The sequence below is a fragment of the Scyliorhinus torazame genome, chromosome 6 (genome assembly GCF_047496885.1).
Source record: "Scyliorhinus torazame isolate Kashiwa2021f chromosome 6, sScyTor2.1, whole genome shotgun sequence".
Lineage (NCBI taxonomy): Eukaryota > Metazoa > Chordata > Chondrichthyes > Carcharhiniformes > Scyliorhinidae > Scyliorhinus > Scyliorhinus torazame.
The window spans coordinates 86,941,918-86,959,635 of NC_092712.1; the positions used below are offsets into that span (position 1 = coordinate 86,941,918).

Here is a 17,718-nt window from a genome sequence, read left to right on the forward strand (position 1 = left end):
CCAGAAATCTGAAACCCTCCCTCCTGCACTATCCCTGTAGCCACGTGTTGAACCCCTCTCTCTCCCTCGGCTCGCTATCGTGTGGCACGGGTAACAACCCAGAAATAATAATTCTGTTTGTCCTAGATCTAAGTTTCCACCCTAGCTCCCTGAATTCCTGCCTTACATCCCTATTCCTTTTCGTACCTATATCGTTGGTACCTATGTGGACCACGACTTGGGGCTGCTCCCCCTCCCCCTTAAGGATCCCGAAAACACGATCCAAGACATCACGCACCCTGGCACCTGGGAGGCAACACACCAACCGCGAGTCTCTCATTCCCACAGAATCTCCTATCTATCCCCCTAACTATGAAGTCTCCAAAGACTAATGCTCTACTCCTCTCCCCCTTCCCTTCTGAGCAACAGGGACAGACTCCGTGCCAGAAACCTGTCTGCCCCCCCCCCCCCCCAACAGTATCCAAAGCGGTATACTTGATACTAAGGGGAATGACCACAGGGGATCCCTGTACTGACTGCCTCCTCCCAGCCCCTCTCACTGTCACCCATCTATCTTTATTCTTCAGAGTAACTACATCCCTGAATCTTCTATCTATGACCACCGGTGCCTCCCGAATGATCCGCAGTTCCTCCAGCTCCAGTTCCCTAACGTGCTTTCTGAGGAGCTGGAGATGGGTGTCCTTCCCACAGATGAAATCAGCAGGGACACTGACGGCGTCCCTCATCTCAAACATTCTGCAGGAGGAACATTGCACTACCTTCCCTGCCATCCCCTCTAGATTAAAAAAAAAAAGAAAGAAAGAGCTTACCTCTTATTAAGTCCCCTTCTCAGCAAGCACTCACTCAGCAACCTCTGCGCCCCGCACGATAACACCTGAGGGAAAATAAAAGAAAAACTACTTACCAGTCACCAGCCAATCCCTTACCTGCAGGCTGTGACATCACGGTTCAACTTCTTTCTACTTCTACCTGCCCTCGAGCCTTCCTCTTGATCTTTGCAACGGTTTCCCTCTCTTAGGATGTTGATAATGGGGGGTTCAGTTAGATTTTCTTCTGTTGGACGTGGTCATTGTCAGGCGCATGTGTGGTGCGAATGTTACTTACTAGCCCAAGCCTGGATATTGTCCAGGTTTTGCTGCCTTTGAACATGGACTGCGACTGCTTGGAGTCAGTGGACTGGTCCATATTCAAGAACTCAGTGGCCAACCTAAACGAGTATGCTACCACCGTCACAGACTTCATCAGCAAGTGTGTCGAGGACAGCATGCCAAAGATAGTACATATGTTCCCCAACCGGAAACCCATGATTTAATCAGGAGATTCACTCCCTTCTGAAGGCCAGGTCTGTGGCGTTCAAGACAGGCAACCCAGTCCTACACAAGAAATTCAGGTACCACCTCCGCAAATATCAGGGATGCCAAAAGACAATATTAGACTCTGCTACAGTCACAAGCTAACGACACAGACTCTCATGAATTGTGGCAAGGCTTAAACAACATAACGGGCTACAAAAAACGCAGAGTAGCATCTCTGGCAGCAGCGCACCCCTCCCAAATAAACTCAATGCACTCTATGCTCATTTAGGGCAGGAAGCAATCCAACCACTGTCAACTGCCCCAGCAGCCTCAGACATACCCATACCTACCGTCACAGCTTGCAAAGTCAGATCGGCCTTCTTGAAAGTGAACCCTCAGAAAGCAGCGGGTCCCTGGTTGGATCCTGCGCAGAACAACTGGCGGTATGTTCGCAGACATCTTCAACCTCTCTCTACTCCGTTCCGAGGTTCCCACCTGCTTCAAGAAGACCACCATCATGCCAGTGCCAAAGAAGAACCAGGCAACCTGCCTCAACGTTCGGTGGCCATGACGTTTGTGCTTAGAGGTTGGTCATAAGACAAATCAACTCCATACTCACAGAATTCCTTGATCCACTGGATCTTTTCCGACTGAACCTTCTCTCAAGATTCCTGCCCCGCCAAGGAATTGATAATCGAGAGTAGATTGGGCGGTAACTGGCCGGGTTGGAATTGTCCTGCTTTTTGTGTTCAAAACTTAGCTGGGCCATTCCACATTGCTGGGTAGATGCCAGTGTTGTAGCTGTACTGGACTAGCTTGGAAGTGAATTATGCCACATGTACTCTTAATATAAAACGTGGTATCGTTCTGGTGACTCTGCACTTACCCCTTCCAGAGCAATATATATTTTTGAAGCTTGTTGTCCAAAAATGTGTGTGGTACTCAGATACAGTCTGACCTCAGCTTTGTGCAATTCCAGATCTACATTTAAGTAAAGACTCTAAAAGTCAAGTAGGTAATGAGTTTGCATAAGACCTTGGTAACACTTGTATTGAGCACTGTGTGCAATATTGGGCTCCACGCCACAGGAAGGAGGTCACAGCACAGAAATCTCCGAAGAAGAGTTCTATTGGACTCCACTCCAGTTTCTCTCCGCAGATGAGTTTTTCCAGCACTTTTTTCTCAGCAATATTTTAGTGCACAATCACTTGGATATCAAAGACAGAACAAAGCAGCCTGCTGGATCGCATCCCCCACCTCCATCTGTCAGCTTAAATATTGACTCCCTACATTGCCTGTGCACAGTGGCAGCAGTAAGCAAGGTGCACTCTAGCAATTTGCCAAAACTTTTTCAACAAATCTGCAAACTCGTGTCTCCTAGAAGTAGAAGGGCAGGAGATGCACAGAAACACCACCCCGTGCATGTTCTCCTTCAAGCTGAACATCCTGACTGTGTTATATTGCGTTTACTTAACTGTAGCGAATCTAAAACCTGGAACTCTCATCCAAACTACGCTGTGGGTGGACCAGATGAACTGCAGCGGTTCAAAAACGTGCCTCACTACCACCTTCTCTGGGACAGAGAGCAAATGCTGGCCATGTCAGCGATGATCACATCCCGGGAATAAATTTTAAAAATGCAAAGACTTGAAAGATGGGGGATTTTTTATCTTGGGTGTTTTTTAAAAAGAAAAAGCATTATTTTATGACATCTGCACATTAATGTAATCAGTTTTTTCAAATTGCAACAAATGAGGATTTTGTGCATTGTGTTCATGGGCAGAAATAATAAGCAGAAAGCACTGAATTAATTAACAACAATTTTTATTGGTGCAAAAATCAGCTCCATGCAGAAATAATAAACATTTAATATAGCATTTTAAAAATTGCAAGTCCATTGGCATCCAAAAAGAGAAAATATGGGCTCATGCTTTGGAAGAGATGCTCTGTTTGTGAAATACGCTATCTTTTTGGATTCCAACTGACCTGATTCATAATTCCAGAGTTTTCATATCCTTTTTTTTAGTATAACTGTTTATAACCTATTTGTTGCTTTGCTCTTGTGCCTTAGGTCCTGCTGTGGATTGGTGGGCCCTTGGTGTGTGCTTGTTTGAGTTTCTGACGGGCATTCCCCCTTTCAATGATGAAACACCACAACAGGTCTTTCAGAATATCTTGAACAGAGGTATAAACTTTTGATGCATTTTTTTGTATTCCTATGCAATTTATATTCCTGCTAATCAAGTAGATTAATCCAAAATATTTTCCTTCACATTCAATCTCTTTGTTACTATCAATAGACCTTCTAAAAATTGTTTATTAAAAAAATTCCATTCTAAACATAATAATATAATACATTGAACTAAAGTTACAATATCATTGAACAAAACAAGCTAGCAAAAGCACATATTAACAACCTCACAGATCTAAACTAAACCACTTAACAACTGACAGTGACTAGCTCTTTAAAAAAGAAAATTAATGGCTGCCATCTTCGGTAGAACCCAGGAGAAGCAGGGACCCATACTGCAGGAGGATGTATGGAGTGAGTCCCTCCGCAGGGTGAATGCCACGTCATCCTGTGTGCAGATGAGCCTGATCCAGCTCAAGGTAGTGTTTAGGATACACCTCACGAAGACCAGAATGAGTTGCTTCTTTGCGGGGGTTGAGGACCGGTGCGAGTGCTGTTTTGAGATGGTCTGCAAAACACGCAGATGTTCCGGTTCTGTCGCAAGCTTGTGGGTTCTGGGTGTCTCTTTTTCAGCACCATATGGGCAATCCTGAATGTTGAGCTGGCGCCATGTCCTTTAGTGGCTTTCTTTGGGGTTTGGACCTGCGGACGGGTACTGGGGCATATGTCTTGGCATTTGCCTTGCTGGTTGCTTGGAGGTGAATCCGCATTAGTTGGAGACTGGTGACGGCACCTTGTGCCTCAGCATGGTTAGATGGCTTAATGGAGTTTTTGCACCTTGAGAAGATCAAATATACTATAAGGGGGTCAATTGAAGAGTTCTACTGTAGATGGCAACCGTTCATTTTGTATTTTAAGAAATTGGTCACTTTTAGCTGTTGTGGGGGGTGCTGGTTTACTAGGGGTGGAATTTAACTACATGGGAACAAAGTCTCATAGCGAGCGCGTTTTAGCCACGTTTCCTGGCGCTTGCAGCGCTGAGAAACACAACGCTATAAAACAGCACCTGGGTTAGATGGGGGCCTCAGCGGGATAGACCCGTTTTGTGCATGGAGGAGCTCCTCCCGCAGGAACTCGTCAGTGTAGCAAGAGATTAAGATGCCATTTTTTAAGGGCAACCCGCTCTCTGGAGCTCTCAAAGCGACCCTCAATGGTTGACTACTATGGAAAGGTGTTTGCGGGTGATGCTGTGATCAGCTATGTCAGTGGCTGCAGATAGGATGAGATGTCATTTGTGATTTTTTTAAGAGCAGATTTGGTAACCTAACAGAGGCCAGTGAAGGACTTGTGAAGTGTAGTCACTGTTGTAATGCAGGAAACATGGCACACAGCAAGCTCCCCCAAACATCAATGTAATTATGATCAAATCATCTGTTTGATATTGGTTCATGGTTAAATATTGGTCAGGACACTAGGGATAACTCATGTTGTGACACCTTTTTTTAAATTATTATAAATTTAGAGTACCCAATTCATTTTTTCCAATTAAGGGGCAATTTAGCATGGCCAATCCACCTAGCCTGCACATCTTTGGGTTGTGGGGACAAAACCCACGCAAACACTGGGAGAATGTGCAAACTACACACTGACAGTGACCCAGAGCCAGGATCGAACCTGGGACCTCGGTGCCGTGAGGCAACAGGGCTAACCCACTGCGCCATCGTGCTGCGCTTGACACATACCTAAGAGGGCAGATGAAACCTGCTTTAACATCTTCTCTAAGAGACTGTATTTCCAACAGTGCAGCAAACAATCCCTCCGTTCTGCACCGAGTCATCCTTGATTTTATACTGAAGCTTCTTAATGCGTCTTGAACCCACAATTTTCTGATTCCAAGGCAAGAGTGATGTTGCTGAGTTCGCAACAGTCGAATTGTTGAACAGCATTGTTGAATTCAAGATGGAATATATGACTGGATTCTTACTCTTGATCATTATCCAAAGATTTCTGCTGGAAAATGTTTTTTTTTTTTTTGCCAAGCTTTCCTATTTATGCACTTGAAACATGGTACTAAGGAGTGCTTAAGGATGACCATGTTTCAACAAGTATTCCAACTATCTAGCCTTCAGGGGAGAATGAGGAAAAAATTAATAGGTTTTTAAAATTCATTTTTACGGGATGTGCACTTCGTTGGCATGACCAGCATTTGTTGCCCACCCCTAATTGCCTTTGGGAAGGTGGCAGTGAGCTTCCTTCTTGAACTGTTGCAGTCCATATGGTGTAAGGCACACCCACTGTGCTGTTAGGGAGTTCCAGGATTTTGGCCCTGCGACCGTGAAGAAACAGTGGTATGTTTCCAAGTCGGGATGGTGAGTGACTTGGAGGGGACCTTCCAGTGGTGGAGTTCCCATGTATCTGCTGCCCTTCCCTTCTAGATGGTAGTGTTCGTGGGTTTGGAAGGTGCTGTCTAAGGCAATGTTGTTCAAACTTTTTTTCCAGGGACCCATTTTTACCAACCGGCCGGCCTGCGGGGCCCAACCCAGCCGGCCTTCGCGACCCAACCCGGCCGGCCTGCGCGACCCACCATTTTCTCTTGCCTTGTTTGCTGCTGACAAAAATGGAGGAAATGGTTTTGGGTCCCTTTGGCCCTCGTACACGCTCCTCCAATGGAACCTGTTGGATGAAGGTGAAGCCTTCTCGTGTCGGAAAGTCTGGAGTCTCCATCTGTCCAAAGTTCTGAATATTTTTCCTGTAAAATTTTATCAAATAAACCCCCACCCCGAACTTGTAAAAAAAAAATGAGTAAAATAAATGAAAAAAATTAATAAAGCCCCCCCAAACTTGTTAAAAAGAAATAAAATGAATAAAATAAATGAATAATACCCCCCTGAACTTGTAAAAAACATGAAATAAATGAAAAAAATAAAAATTAAATGAATAAATACCACTACAGAACTTGTAAAACAAAATGCTGCAACCATTTAAAAAAAATAGCGGCCACACTGCGCATGCGTGCCCGATTATAAATGCGCATGCGCGCCGATCATGTTCGCGGCCACTTGCAGCTGCCGTTATGAAAAGCCGGCTGCTGCGCGGGGATTTCTCGATCGGGAGTGCCGCGGACAACGGCTCCGCGACTCTCCCGACACCCACCCGCTTTGAAAAACACTGGTCTAAGGAGCCTTGGTGAGTTTCTACAGTGCATCTTGTAGATGGTAGACACTGCTGCTATTGTGTGTTGGTGGAGGCGCGAGCGAGCGAATGTTTGTGGAAGGGGTACCAATCAAGCAAACTGCTTTGTCCTGGATGATGTTGAGCTTGAGTGATGTTGGAGCTGCACTCACGCTCCAGACTTGCGCCTGGTCGGTGGTGAACAGGTTATGGGAAGTCGGGAGATGAGTTACTCGCTGCAGGATCCCTGCTCTCGTATCCAAAATATTTATTTGGCTAGCCCAGTTCAGTTTCTGGTCAATGGAATGTTGATGGCGGGGAATTCGGTGATGGGAATACCATTGAATGTTATGGGGCAATGAGTTGATTCTCTCTTCATGCAGAAGGCGTCACGCTCTCCCGTGTCTGTGTGGGATTCCTCCGGGTGCTCTGATTTTTTCCAGCAGACCAAAGATGTGCAGGTTAGGTGGATTGGCCATGCTAAATTGCCCCCTAGTGTCCAGGTAGCTGCAAGTTAGGTTATGGGAATAGGTGCATGGAGGAGTGGACCTGGGTAGAATGCTCTTTCGGAGGGTGGGTGCAGTCTCGATGGACCAAATGGCCTCCTTCTGCACTGTAGGGATTTTATGATTCCATGCTCATTACCTGGCACTTTTGTGTGGCGCAAATGTTACTTGACACTTGTCAGCCCAACCTGGATATTGTCCAAGTCTTGCTGCATTTGCACATGGACTGCGTCAATGTCTGAGGAGTCGCGAGTGGTGCTGAATAGCAAACATGCCCACATCTGACCTTCTGCTAGAAGGAAGGTCATTGATGAAGCAGCTGACAATGGTTGAGGCTAGGATGCAAAGCGATGTCGAGCTGCATCAGTAAATTCCGAATATACCTCCGGAAAGTCTAGAAGAACTTGGATTTTATAATGCATTATTATTATGTGCCTTAAAAGTTTCAAAAGTGCTTTGCTATTTTTGAGATCTTGTGTTGTGAAAAGTGTTTGCCTACAAACATTTTTGCATTTTAGTGAACAAAACAGTAGGAAGGTCAGGGATTCCAGTGGCATTTGTTAAGATCCCAGACCAGACCCCATACATTTGGTCGGATACCAGGCAAGAACCCCAAACATTTGTAAAACTGTGAGGAAAGGATACTTTGCTCCAGGGGGATTCCACTGACAAATCGGGATATGCTATATTAAAACAAACTTTATTATTGACACAGGATTAACCTATGTTAACATCACAGAAAATAACGTTTCAATTAACAGTTAAACAATTCTTTGTATAAAAAAAAAAAATCAACTAGAGTACCCAATTCATTTTTCCAATTAAGGGGCAATTTAGCGTGGCCAATGCACCTACCCTGCACATCTTTGGGTTGTGGGAGTGAAATCCACACAAAAAAGGGAGAACGTGCAAACTCCACATGGACAGTGATCCAGAGCCGGGATCGAACCTGCGACCTTGGCGTCGTGAAATGACAATGAAATGAAAATCGCTTATTGTCACAAGTAGGCTTCAAATTAAGTTACTGTGAAAAGTCCCTAGTCGCCACATTCCGGCGCCTGTTTGGGGAGGCTGGTACAGGAGGCAACAGTGCTAACCACTGTGTCACCATGCTGCCCTCACAGTTAAACAATTCTTAACAATAAAAGGAAACACTAACTTCTGACTGACACCGTCTCTATCTGCAATTAAGCAAAGCCCATCACAGGTCAATAGCCACTTAAAAATAAAGTTGGTAAACAGGGATAACTGCTGTACACTCGAATAGAGATTTCTTGCAAAGACTGCTTGAAGAGAGAGGGGGAGTGAAAGATCCTGCCAGGATAGCCTGTAGATTCTTGTGTGTGTCAGACTATTGCTTAATCTGACAGCCTTTTGCAAAAGCTGCTGCTCGACTCAAATTTCCCAGCAAAACTAAAGCTGAAATCGCCTGCTGCAGACCTAGCTCCTCCTATTGATTACATCATCTTTATCCCACTTCGATCCCCTGACCTCCTTACCTAATTTGAGACATTGGGTGCAATTTAACGGCCATGTTGCACCCAGCATGGATCTAGGTGACTAGTGAGAAAGGCCAGGCACAAATCAGTTTGCCATCTAACCAGCCCACTCCCGTTGGCAATTCCGGATCTCACCCACATATGGCGAGCATATTAGTAACCCCAATTTGCATGAATTTCATTCTTATTAATGTAATGGCCTCCTGTAAATTAACCGGCCCCCAGCGAGAAATCCCATCGGCATTGTTTAGTACTGTGGTGGGGTGGGGGTGGTTGGATTTGGTCGGAGGGCTGAAGTGTTCCAGGTGGGGAGGTCTCCCCTGGGGTCAGCCATCTTTAAATATTGTGGATACCCATAACAGAGGCAACTACAGCTGCTGCCTGTCTAGCCCACCAAACACTTCCAGGTCAGAGCCCTGTTCTTGGTTATATGCTGAAGGTCACTTTAACTCCCTTTGACTGTGAACAGCCTCATGATTCATAGCTGAAGGCTATTGCTAATAAGGAATTGGCGTTGTTAGATGTGAGAGAAATTCACAGCTAAGTGGCTTCTCATCGTTACATGTGCCATGATTATTGCATCGCATTTCAATCGAACTTTGAAGTCTGAACATTTTACCTGAACACTAGAAGTGTCAGCACCATAGAGGTAGCAGCCAAAAACTAAACACTCGAGAGCTGTTCTTCAGCACTGGGGATATCCTCACGACCAAAGAGTGCGTGTGTAAATGAGGGGAGGGCACCTGAGCACGGTCTCCCTAATGTATCCGCTAGGGGCTACTGATGTGGCTGGGGCTGTGTTCTTCAGTGCACCCGGCTCACTGGCACTATGAGAGACGGCGGGACACGCAAGGTTGGGGGAGGCAGGGGGCTGCAACACACCTGACGACCTGGCTGCCCATCAAGCCAACATCATGTGCTGCAGGAGTCTACGCCTCAACAAAGAGACACTTGGCACGCCTTGGAGGAGGAGGACACTGCTCCCAGTGGCCATGAAGGTGCAACTGTTTCATTGCAGGGCTCGAGTGGGGCCTTGTGCCTGACTGGTCAGCTCAACACCCCAACCTATTCAGCCCTCCCATGTCTATGTAACATCACTCCAGGGTGATGGGCCTGTGTTGGCATTGTCAGCGGGTCACTATGCAAGGCAGGAGAGTGATGATCACTCGGTGCGAGGAAAGCTTTGGCGCTCCTCCGTTTATGCCAAAGCATGATTCCTTTCTTTATGCTGACAAAGCGCTCACACCCATCCTCTGAATGGGGTCTGCGCCGGGTGCTTTTGATCTTGGACCACTGTTCCCGGGGGGCAGGGAGTGGAGAGCAACAGGGTGGGGGTACTGGCATGCCCGTTGTGAGGATTAACGTGACGGGCTTCACATGTATTAGGTGTAGCATGTTTTAATAGTGAACATTGGATATTTCCAATCCCCCTAGCTACAGATTGTGACACTGTCTCCCCAGTACCCATTCAATGATCATCAATTTCCTTGATCTTACATGGTCTATTGCTACATCTAGGTGTGTCCCCAGGATGCACGTCAGAGGTGGAGGCAGCCAGCTGCTTTTCGTGCTTTAAGGCCTTTGATGCCCTTGGCGGACACCCTAGGAGGGCCCTGCCGACTTACGGTGTCACTGGCATCGCGTGCCACTCTTCTGCCCGCTTCCCTTGAGATGCGCCGGTGTCACGAGGGGGGGATTTGGAAGAACTGGAGACCTCTGTCATCTCCTTGGTGGCAGGCCCCAAGTTGGTGCTTGTAGGGCCCTGGCAGGCTCCGTGGGATTGAGGGGCAGCTCCATAGGCCTTTGCATCATTTGGCTCTGCCAGTCCTGGTGCCTCCCATTGTTTGCACCATGGTATCGACTGCCCCAGCAATGTTCCTTAGTGACTGGTCCATGCTCTGCAGAGCCCTGGCAATGTCGACCTGTGTCTGGGGCATGTCCTTCAGCAACTGGGACATGATGTTAAGGCCCTGAGCTACGGTCATCATAGACTTGAGCCATGCCTTGGACACAACTCCTCAAGATGCTGACGTCATACTCCAGGTTTCACTACGGTGGCCAGCCTAGCAGTATTCGCCTCAGTGCCGTGCATAGTTGACATTATCTCCTGCGCCCATAGCCTTTGGGCCTCCTCCAATCGGCTATACGTTCATTGGAATGTCGCTGACATCCCTTCCTGAATCTCATGGCCGTGTCCTAGCATCTGTATCAATTCTGAGATGACCTTGTCCAGAGGCTCAACATCTGACCATCGACTGCTGACTCCCATGCATGTTCCTGCCTCCACCTGATGTGCATCAGCAATGGTGTGATGTTCACCAGATTGTGCCTCAGAAGCCTGTCCACTAATGTCACCCACCTAGATGTGTGTCTCTGCGTTGGTGGGAGGTATGGGTGACAGTTGTGACGCCTTGCTGGTGGACTTTTTGGAGCTCCCCTCCGAGGTGGTCTTTTGGAAGGAACGGGTGGGAGGTGTGTGTGACGGGGAGGTTGGATGACTCCGAGATGGCGATCCTCCGAGAGAATGGACATATGGTCAGTGAGAGGGAAGGATCACTTTGTCTGACATTAACAACCCATCTGAGACAGGTCATCTAGGTGAAGGGGCAGTGGATCTCACCTCTGTGGCACAGGCCAACCTCGCTGGCTTACTGTCGATGATGCTTTCTCCACGGTCAACCCTGCTATCGCCAGGGCCTGTTCCTCATAGGGGGTGAGGAATCTGATCTCTGGTACTCCGACCTCGTCTTGTCCCTATCTTCTCCTGCAAGGACAAAGAGGGTTTTGTGAGCTGTGTACTTGATGGATCAGGGGGGGGGGGGGGGGGTCTATATCAGTTGCAATGTGTGGGCACCGCAACTGGATATGAAGGAGTTATGCTGTTGAGTGCCAGGGGATTCTGAGGAACAAGCACAAAGATCAGATGTGTGGAGGGTGCGAAGTGTCAGGCAGTGACTTGGGCGGAGGGGTGAAGTTTGGAATTTTGAGGGGTGGCAGGCAGAAGTGCTGCCAGGAGAGAGGTGGTAACTTACTCGTGCAGCCCATTGGAGGTCATTGTCGTCTTCCTGCATTGGACTGTGGTCCTCCTTCTCGTGCTGTCCGCACTGATGGCTGCTGTCACTGACTCTCGGGTGATCTTGGTGACCCTGCTGCTGCTCCTCGGACCCCCTCGGGGACCAGGGGCCGGGATTCTCTGCCGGCATGATTCTCCATAATGCCGCCGCTTGGAGGTTCCTGACGGCAGGGGGCTGCCCCACAATGGGAAACCCCATTGACCCGCTGGCGTAACGGAGAATCACGCCAGTCAGGGCAGAAATTTGGCAGGACGGAGTATCCCGCCCAGGATGTCCCATCTTGCATCCACAGCATTGGTCTCGGCAAGTGAGGAGCAAGTCTGCGGGCTGCCATGCATGTCTGTTGACTGAAGTGAGTGGTGAAGGAGCTCCCTCTTGTTAGTAGCGAGAAGCTGAGGCATGAGTCTGGCGAATCAGTAATGGCGAGAATCTCCATGGGGGCTCATTTCCAACACAAGTGCTGTCAAATAAGGGCCACAATCTCTCCAATGCACCCGTCAAGAAACATCCCGCCAATTGTACCCGTTGTGTTTAGACTTTTATCTACTCCCCAGGCAATCTCCAGCAATCATAATAAAATCTCTCTTTTACGACATATTAATTGCATCTTCTGCAGCTACGGTGTCTGGAAACTTTAACCTAGACTCTTTAATAATATTATGCAACATATATAGATATCTGCACTCAGATTTTAAAATATTACTGCCGCAGATATAAGGTACAAAATATACATTAATTTTGTACTTTTATCACATACTGTGCTGATAAACTGTAATCTGATACCCATCATATTGGTGTAGATGTTAAGGTATATGCCTCAAGGCAGCTTTAGATTGTTTTCATATACAAATAGCTGTTTGATGCTCCTGTGCAAAATTGGATTAACCTCAGAGCCAGCTGTATTCAGAAAACAGATCTGCACTTTGTTTAACCAACAATAAAGTAGGAATGTGGAACGATGGAAAGCAGGACTGCTTTTCCTGCATTCATGTTACAATCACAGGGCACTGTGAGTCGCCTCTTTTTTAATAATTAATAATCTTTATTGTCACAAGTAGGCTTACATTAACACTGCAATGAAGTTACTGTGAAAAGCCCCTCGTCACCACATTCCGGCGCCTGTTCGGGTACACAGGGAGAATTCAGAATATCCAATTCACCTAACAGCACGTCTTTCGGGACTTGTGGGAGGAAACCAGAGCACCCGGAGGAAACCCAGGTAGACACGGGGAGAACATGCAGACTCCTCACAGACAGTGACCCAAATTGGGAATCGACCCTGGCGCTGTGAAGCAACAGTGCTAGCTACCATGCTGCCCACATTCCTTTTCCTTTCCACATTGATCAAATGATCACTTTATTTTCCCCGTGGGGCTGTTGCAGATGACCGAACTCCCTGAAATTTAAATATTGTTTGCTGGTGATATTCAGCAAGTGTCCATAGCTTGCAAATCTCATTTAATGAGATCCGAGACCCTCGGGTGCTTCTCGGGCTTACTCTGAGGGCGCAATGAAGTTCCTGCTCTTAAATTCAAAAACATCTACCAGAATAGGCAGATGGAGCTTCTGTTTAACACTTTGTTTGAAGGACTACATTGAAGTGTCAGCCTCAAATTCATGCTTAAATTCTGGAGTAGGCTTTGAACTGAGGCAAAATACTGCAGACTGTAAATCTGAAATATAAACCGAAAATAGTTAGCAAGACATGCATTTGTGGAAGGACAGCATTAATGTTTCAGGCCAGAAACCTTTTGTCATTACTGCAGCGGTTTGAGCAACTATTTGAGGCAAGAGGACATTTCAGTATGGCTCTTGCCACCGGCTATTTCTGTTCTCAATTTAATGATTGTTTGCAGGAGTACATCTTTGTTTGTAATCGTGAGGTCATCCAAAACTCCACTGTTTGTATCTTAACTCTCATCAAGTTTTGGTCACCTATCCCCCACCTGTGCTCACTGATCTACATTGACCCATTTTAAGCAAAGTCTCAGTTTTAAAACTCTTTTCCCTGTTTTCAAATCCATCCTCGTCCATACCTATACCTGTAATTTCTTCCAGCCCTATAACCCTCTTGAGATAATCTGGTTTAGCACAGTGGGCTAAACAGCTGTCTTGTAATGCAGAACACGATAGCAGCGTGGGTTCAATTCCCGTACCGGCCTCCCCAAACAGGCGGCGGAATGTGGCGACTAGGGGCTTTTCACAGTAACTTCATTGAAGCCTACTTGTGACAAGCTATTATTATTATCTGTGCTTCTCCAATTCTGGCCTCTTGTGCATCACTGATTTTTAGTTGCTCCACCAATAGTGGCCATGCGGCTGAGCTTTGGAATTCCCCCCCCCCCCCCCCTAAATCTCATCACCTCTGTTCCCTCTTATTAAACAATCTACAAGACCTATCTTTATCTACCCTTTTAGGTTCTTGTGTGGTTCAGTGCTAATTGTTTTGATATTGCTCCTCTGAAGTGTCTTGGTGTTTTACTATAGTAACGGTGCTATGTAAATACACACTGATGCTGACATTGATTTTCCTCCTTTTGTAGATATACCTTGGCCAGAGGGTGAAGAAGAATTATCCAAAAATGCCCATAGTGCAATTGAAATTCTGCTGACAATTGAGTATTTCAAGAGAGCGGGATTGAAAGGTTTGACCTTTTTGAAACTGGAACATTTAAAGGAACCTATTTGGAGAAATTTCCACTTTTTCAGAATTTAAGAATATAGTATTTGAATGAGATTCTTTTATACCACAAAGAATGTCCCAAATTTTGCTGTCAAAATAATGGTCTGGTTAATGGCATTTGCTTTTATTTAGATGCAAGTGGTACAGGAACTTCAGATGAGGTGCCAGTGCATGGTTAAATGACAGTACCTAAATGATGCTATCCGAATTGGTCGCTTTGTGAACATGACATTTCACTGCTTTGAATGGATTGCAATACATAAAATTATTGTAATTTTCTGATAATTTAGAACAAAACTACTATTTAATGACACAACTGTTAATTACTGCCAATCAAACTTTCTGGCACCAAAAGTTAACTTAAGCTTGGAACCTCAGTTCTTCATGTACTAATTTTTATTCCTGGTTTTAAATGGCAGATTATTTGCTGCAACAAAATCTGGCCCAGTAACTTTTAATTTGGAAGTTAGATGTGCAAATTCAGACAGTTAAACACTTGAATATGTTAGATGCCTCATTTGTATGGGGATGGTATAAAACATATCTTAAAACACATTTCAAAAAGCACATCGATTGTTTTTATTCTAATGGTCTTTTGTGGCATATTTTCTGAATGGGAGAGCCAAGTCCTGTCAGGAATTACTAAGATGCCAGTAAAAGATGATTGCATATCAATTCCTTTTCAAAATGTGGGGATACCTTGTATTTTCCTTTTATTTGTGTTCACCATTTTGACCTTCAGGAGAGTAACTGCGATTTCCATAAGTACGCTCAATATTGAACTAATATTCAATTAATAAAGGCTGGAATAAATGATCGTTTCATGGTCACTTTACGGAAACTCGTCGTTTGTTGTAAAAACCCATCTGGTTCACTAGTGTCCTTTAGGGAAGGAAATTTGCTGTCCTGGTTGAATTTAGCCTGCATGTGACTCCAGACGCACAGCCATGTGGATGACTCTGAACTATATATATATAAAAAAAAAAAAAGTTTTATATTTGTTCATGAGATCTGAGTGTCGCTGGCTAAGCCAGCATTTATTTCTCATCACTAGATGCCCTTGAAAAGGTGGTGGTTAACTACCTTCTTGAACTGTTGCAGTCCATGTTTTTTGTGTTGTTTGAGAGGGAGTTCGAGGATTTGCTGCCAGCTGGAGTGAAGGAACGGCAATATATTTCCAAGTCAGGATGGTGAGGAGAACATTCAGGTGGTGGTATTCTCATGCATTTTGCCCTTGCTGGGGGGCAGAGGTAATGGGCTTGGAAGGTGCTGTTGAAGGCGCCTTGGTGAGTTGCTGCAGTGCATCTTGTCGATGCTGCCACTATCCATCAGTAGTGAAGGGAGCGAATGTTTATTGTGGTGGATGGGGTTCTTTGTCCTGGATAGTGTTTAACTTCTTGAGTTGTCGGCGCTGCACTCATCCAGGTAAGTGGAGAGTATTTCAGCACTCCCAACTTGTGCCTTGTAGGTGGTGGAAAGGCTTTGGAGAGTGAGGAGGTGATTGCTCCCTCTTGCACAAACATTCAAACCCTCCATCATCAACGAACAGTGGCAGTCATGTGTACCATCTACAAGATGCACTGCAGTAACTCACCAAGGTTCTTTAGACCGCACCTTCCAAACATACAATCATTCCCACCAAAAAGAACCCCACCACCTGGACGTTCCCCTCCAAGTCACTCACCATCCTGACTTGGAGATGTATCACTGTTCTTTCACTGTCGTTGGGGCAAAATCCTGGAACTCACTCCCACCCTAACAGCATAGTGGGTACGTACACCTCAGGGACTGCAGTGGATCAAGAAAGCAACTCACCACCACCTCTGAAGGGCAACTAGGGATGGGCAATAAATGATGTCCACAATTTTTTAAAAAGTCACTCTTTGCAGGAATCCCAATCTTTGACCTGCTCTTGCATTCACAGTATTTATGTGGCTGGTCCAGTTCAGTTTCTGATCAATGGTACCCCCCCCCCCCCCCCCCCCCCCCCAATACTCCCAGGATGTTGATGATAGTGGGGGAATCAGTGATGGTAATGCCATGATGAGATGGTCAGATCCTCTCTTGTTGGAGATGCTCATTGCCTAGCAGTTGTGCGAATCAAATATTAGTTGCCACTTGTTAGCCCAGGCCTAGATATTGTCCAGGCCTTGTTGCATTTGGACATGAACTGCTTCAGTATTTGAAAAGCCATGTATGGTGCTAAACATTGGGCAGTCATCAGCGAACAAAACCATGGAGGGTATCAAAGAACAAAGAAAAGTTCAGCAGAGGAACAGGTCCTTCGGCCCTCCAAGCCCGTGCCGACCATGCTGCCCGACTAAACTACAATCTTCTACACTTATTGGGTCCATATCCCTCTATTCCCACCCTCTATTCCCATCCTATTCATGTATTTGTCAAGATGCCGCTTAAATGTCACTCTCGTCCCTGCTTCCACCACCTCCTCCTCCGGTAGCGAGTTCCAGGTACCCACTACCCTCTGTGTAAAAAAACTTGTATCGTACATCTACTCTAAACCTTTCCCCTCGCACCTTAAACCTATGCCCCCTAGTAATTGACCCCTCTACCCTGGGGAAAAGCCTCTGACTATCCACTGTCTATGCCCCTCATAATTTTGTAGACCTCTTTCAGGTCGCCCTCAACCTCCGTTGTAACAGTGAGAACAAACCGAGTTTATTCAACCGCTCCTCATAGCTAATGCCCTCCATACCAGGCAACATTCTGGTAAATCTCTTCTGCACCCTCTCTAAAGCCTCCACATCCTTCTGGTAGTGTGGCGACCAGAATTGAACACTATACTCCAAGTGTGGCCTAACTAAGGTTCTATACAGCTGCAACATGACTTGCCAATTCTTATACTCAATGCCCCGGCCAATGAAGGCAAGCATGCCGTATGCCTTCTTGACTACCTTCTCCACCTGTGTTGCCCCTTTCAGTGACCTGTGGACCTGTACACCTAGATCTCTCTGACTTTCAATACTCTTGAGGGTTCTACCATTCACTGTATATTCCCTACCTGCATTAGACCTTCCAAAAATGCATTACCTCACATTTGTCCGGATTAAACTCCATCTGCCATCTCTCCGTCCAAGTCTCCAAACAATCTCAATCCTGCTGTATCCTCTGACAGTCCTCATCGCTATCTGCAATTCCACCAACCTTTGTGTCGTCTGCAAACTTACTAATCAGACCAGTTACATTTTCCTCCAAATCATTTTATTTATATATATATATATATATATATATATATATATATATATATATATATATATACTACAAACAGCAAAGGTCCCAGCATTGATCCCTGCGGAACACCACTAGTCACAGCCCTCCAATTAGAAAAGCATCCTTCCATT

The 17,718-nt window shown here is 45.9% G+C and overlaps 1 protein-coding gene across 6 annotated transcripts in view; it reads left to right on the forward strand.

Annotated features, from left to right (window-relative positions):
- mastl (microtubule associated serine/threonine kinase-like) overlaps window positions 1-17,718 on the forward strand; it is an 83,067-nt gene that overhangs the window by 57,897 nt on the left and 7,452 nt on the right. For 4 of the 6 annotated variants that reach the window (XR_011947715.1, XM_072508418.1, XM_072508419.1 and 1 more), the window contains 2 exons: window positions 3,367-3,480; window positions 14,220-14,321. Coding sequence is in view for 5 of the 6 variants with exons in the window: in XM_072508418.1 (XP_072364519.1) it covers window positions 3,367-3,480; window positions 14,220-14,321 (216 nt within the window). In the remaining variant the exon portion in view is untranslated. Of the gene's footprint in view, window positions 1-3,366; window positions 3,481-14,219; window positions 14,322-17,718 lie in introns of those variants that run through there. The other 2 variants (XM_072508423.1, XM_072508420.1) reach the window with 1 other exon arrangement.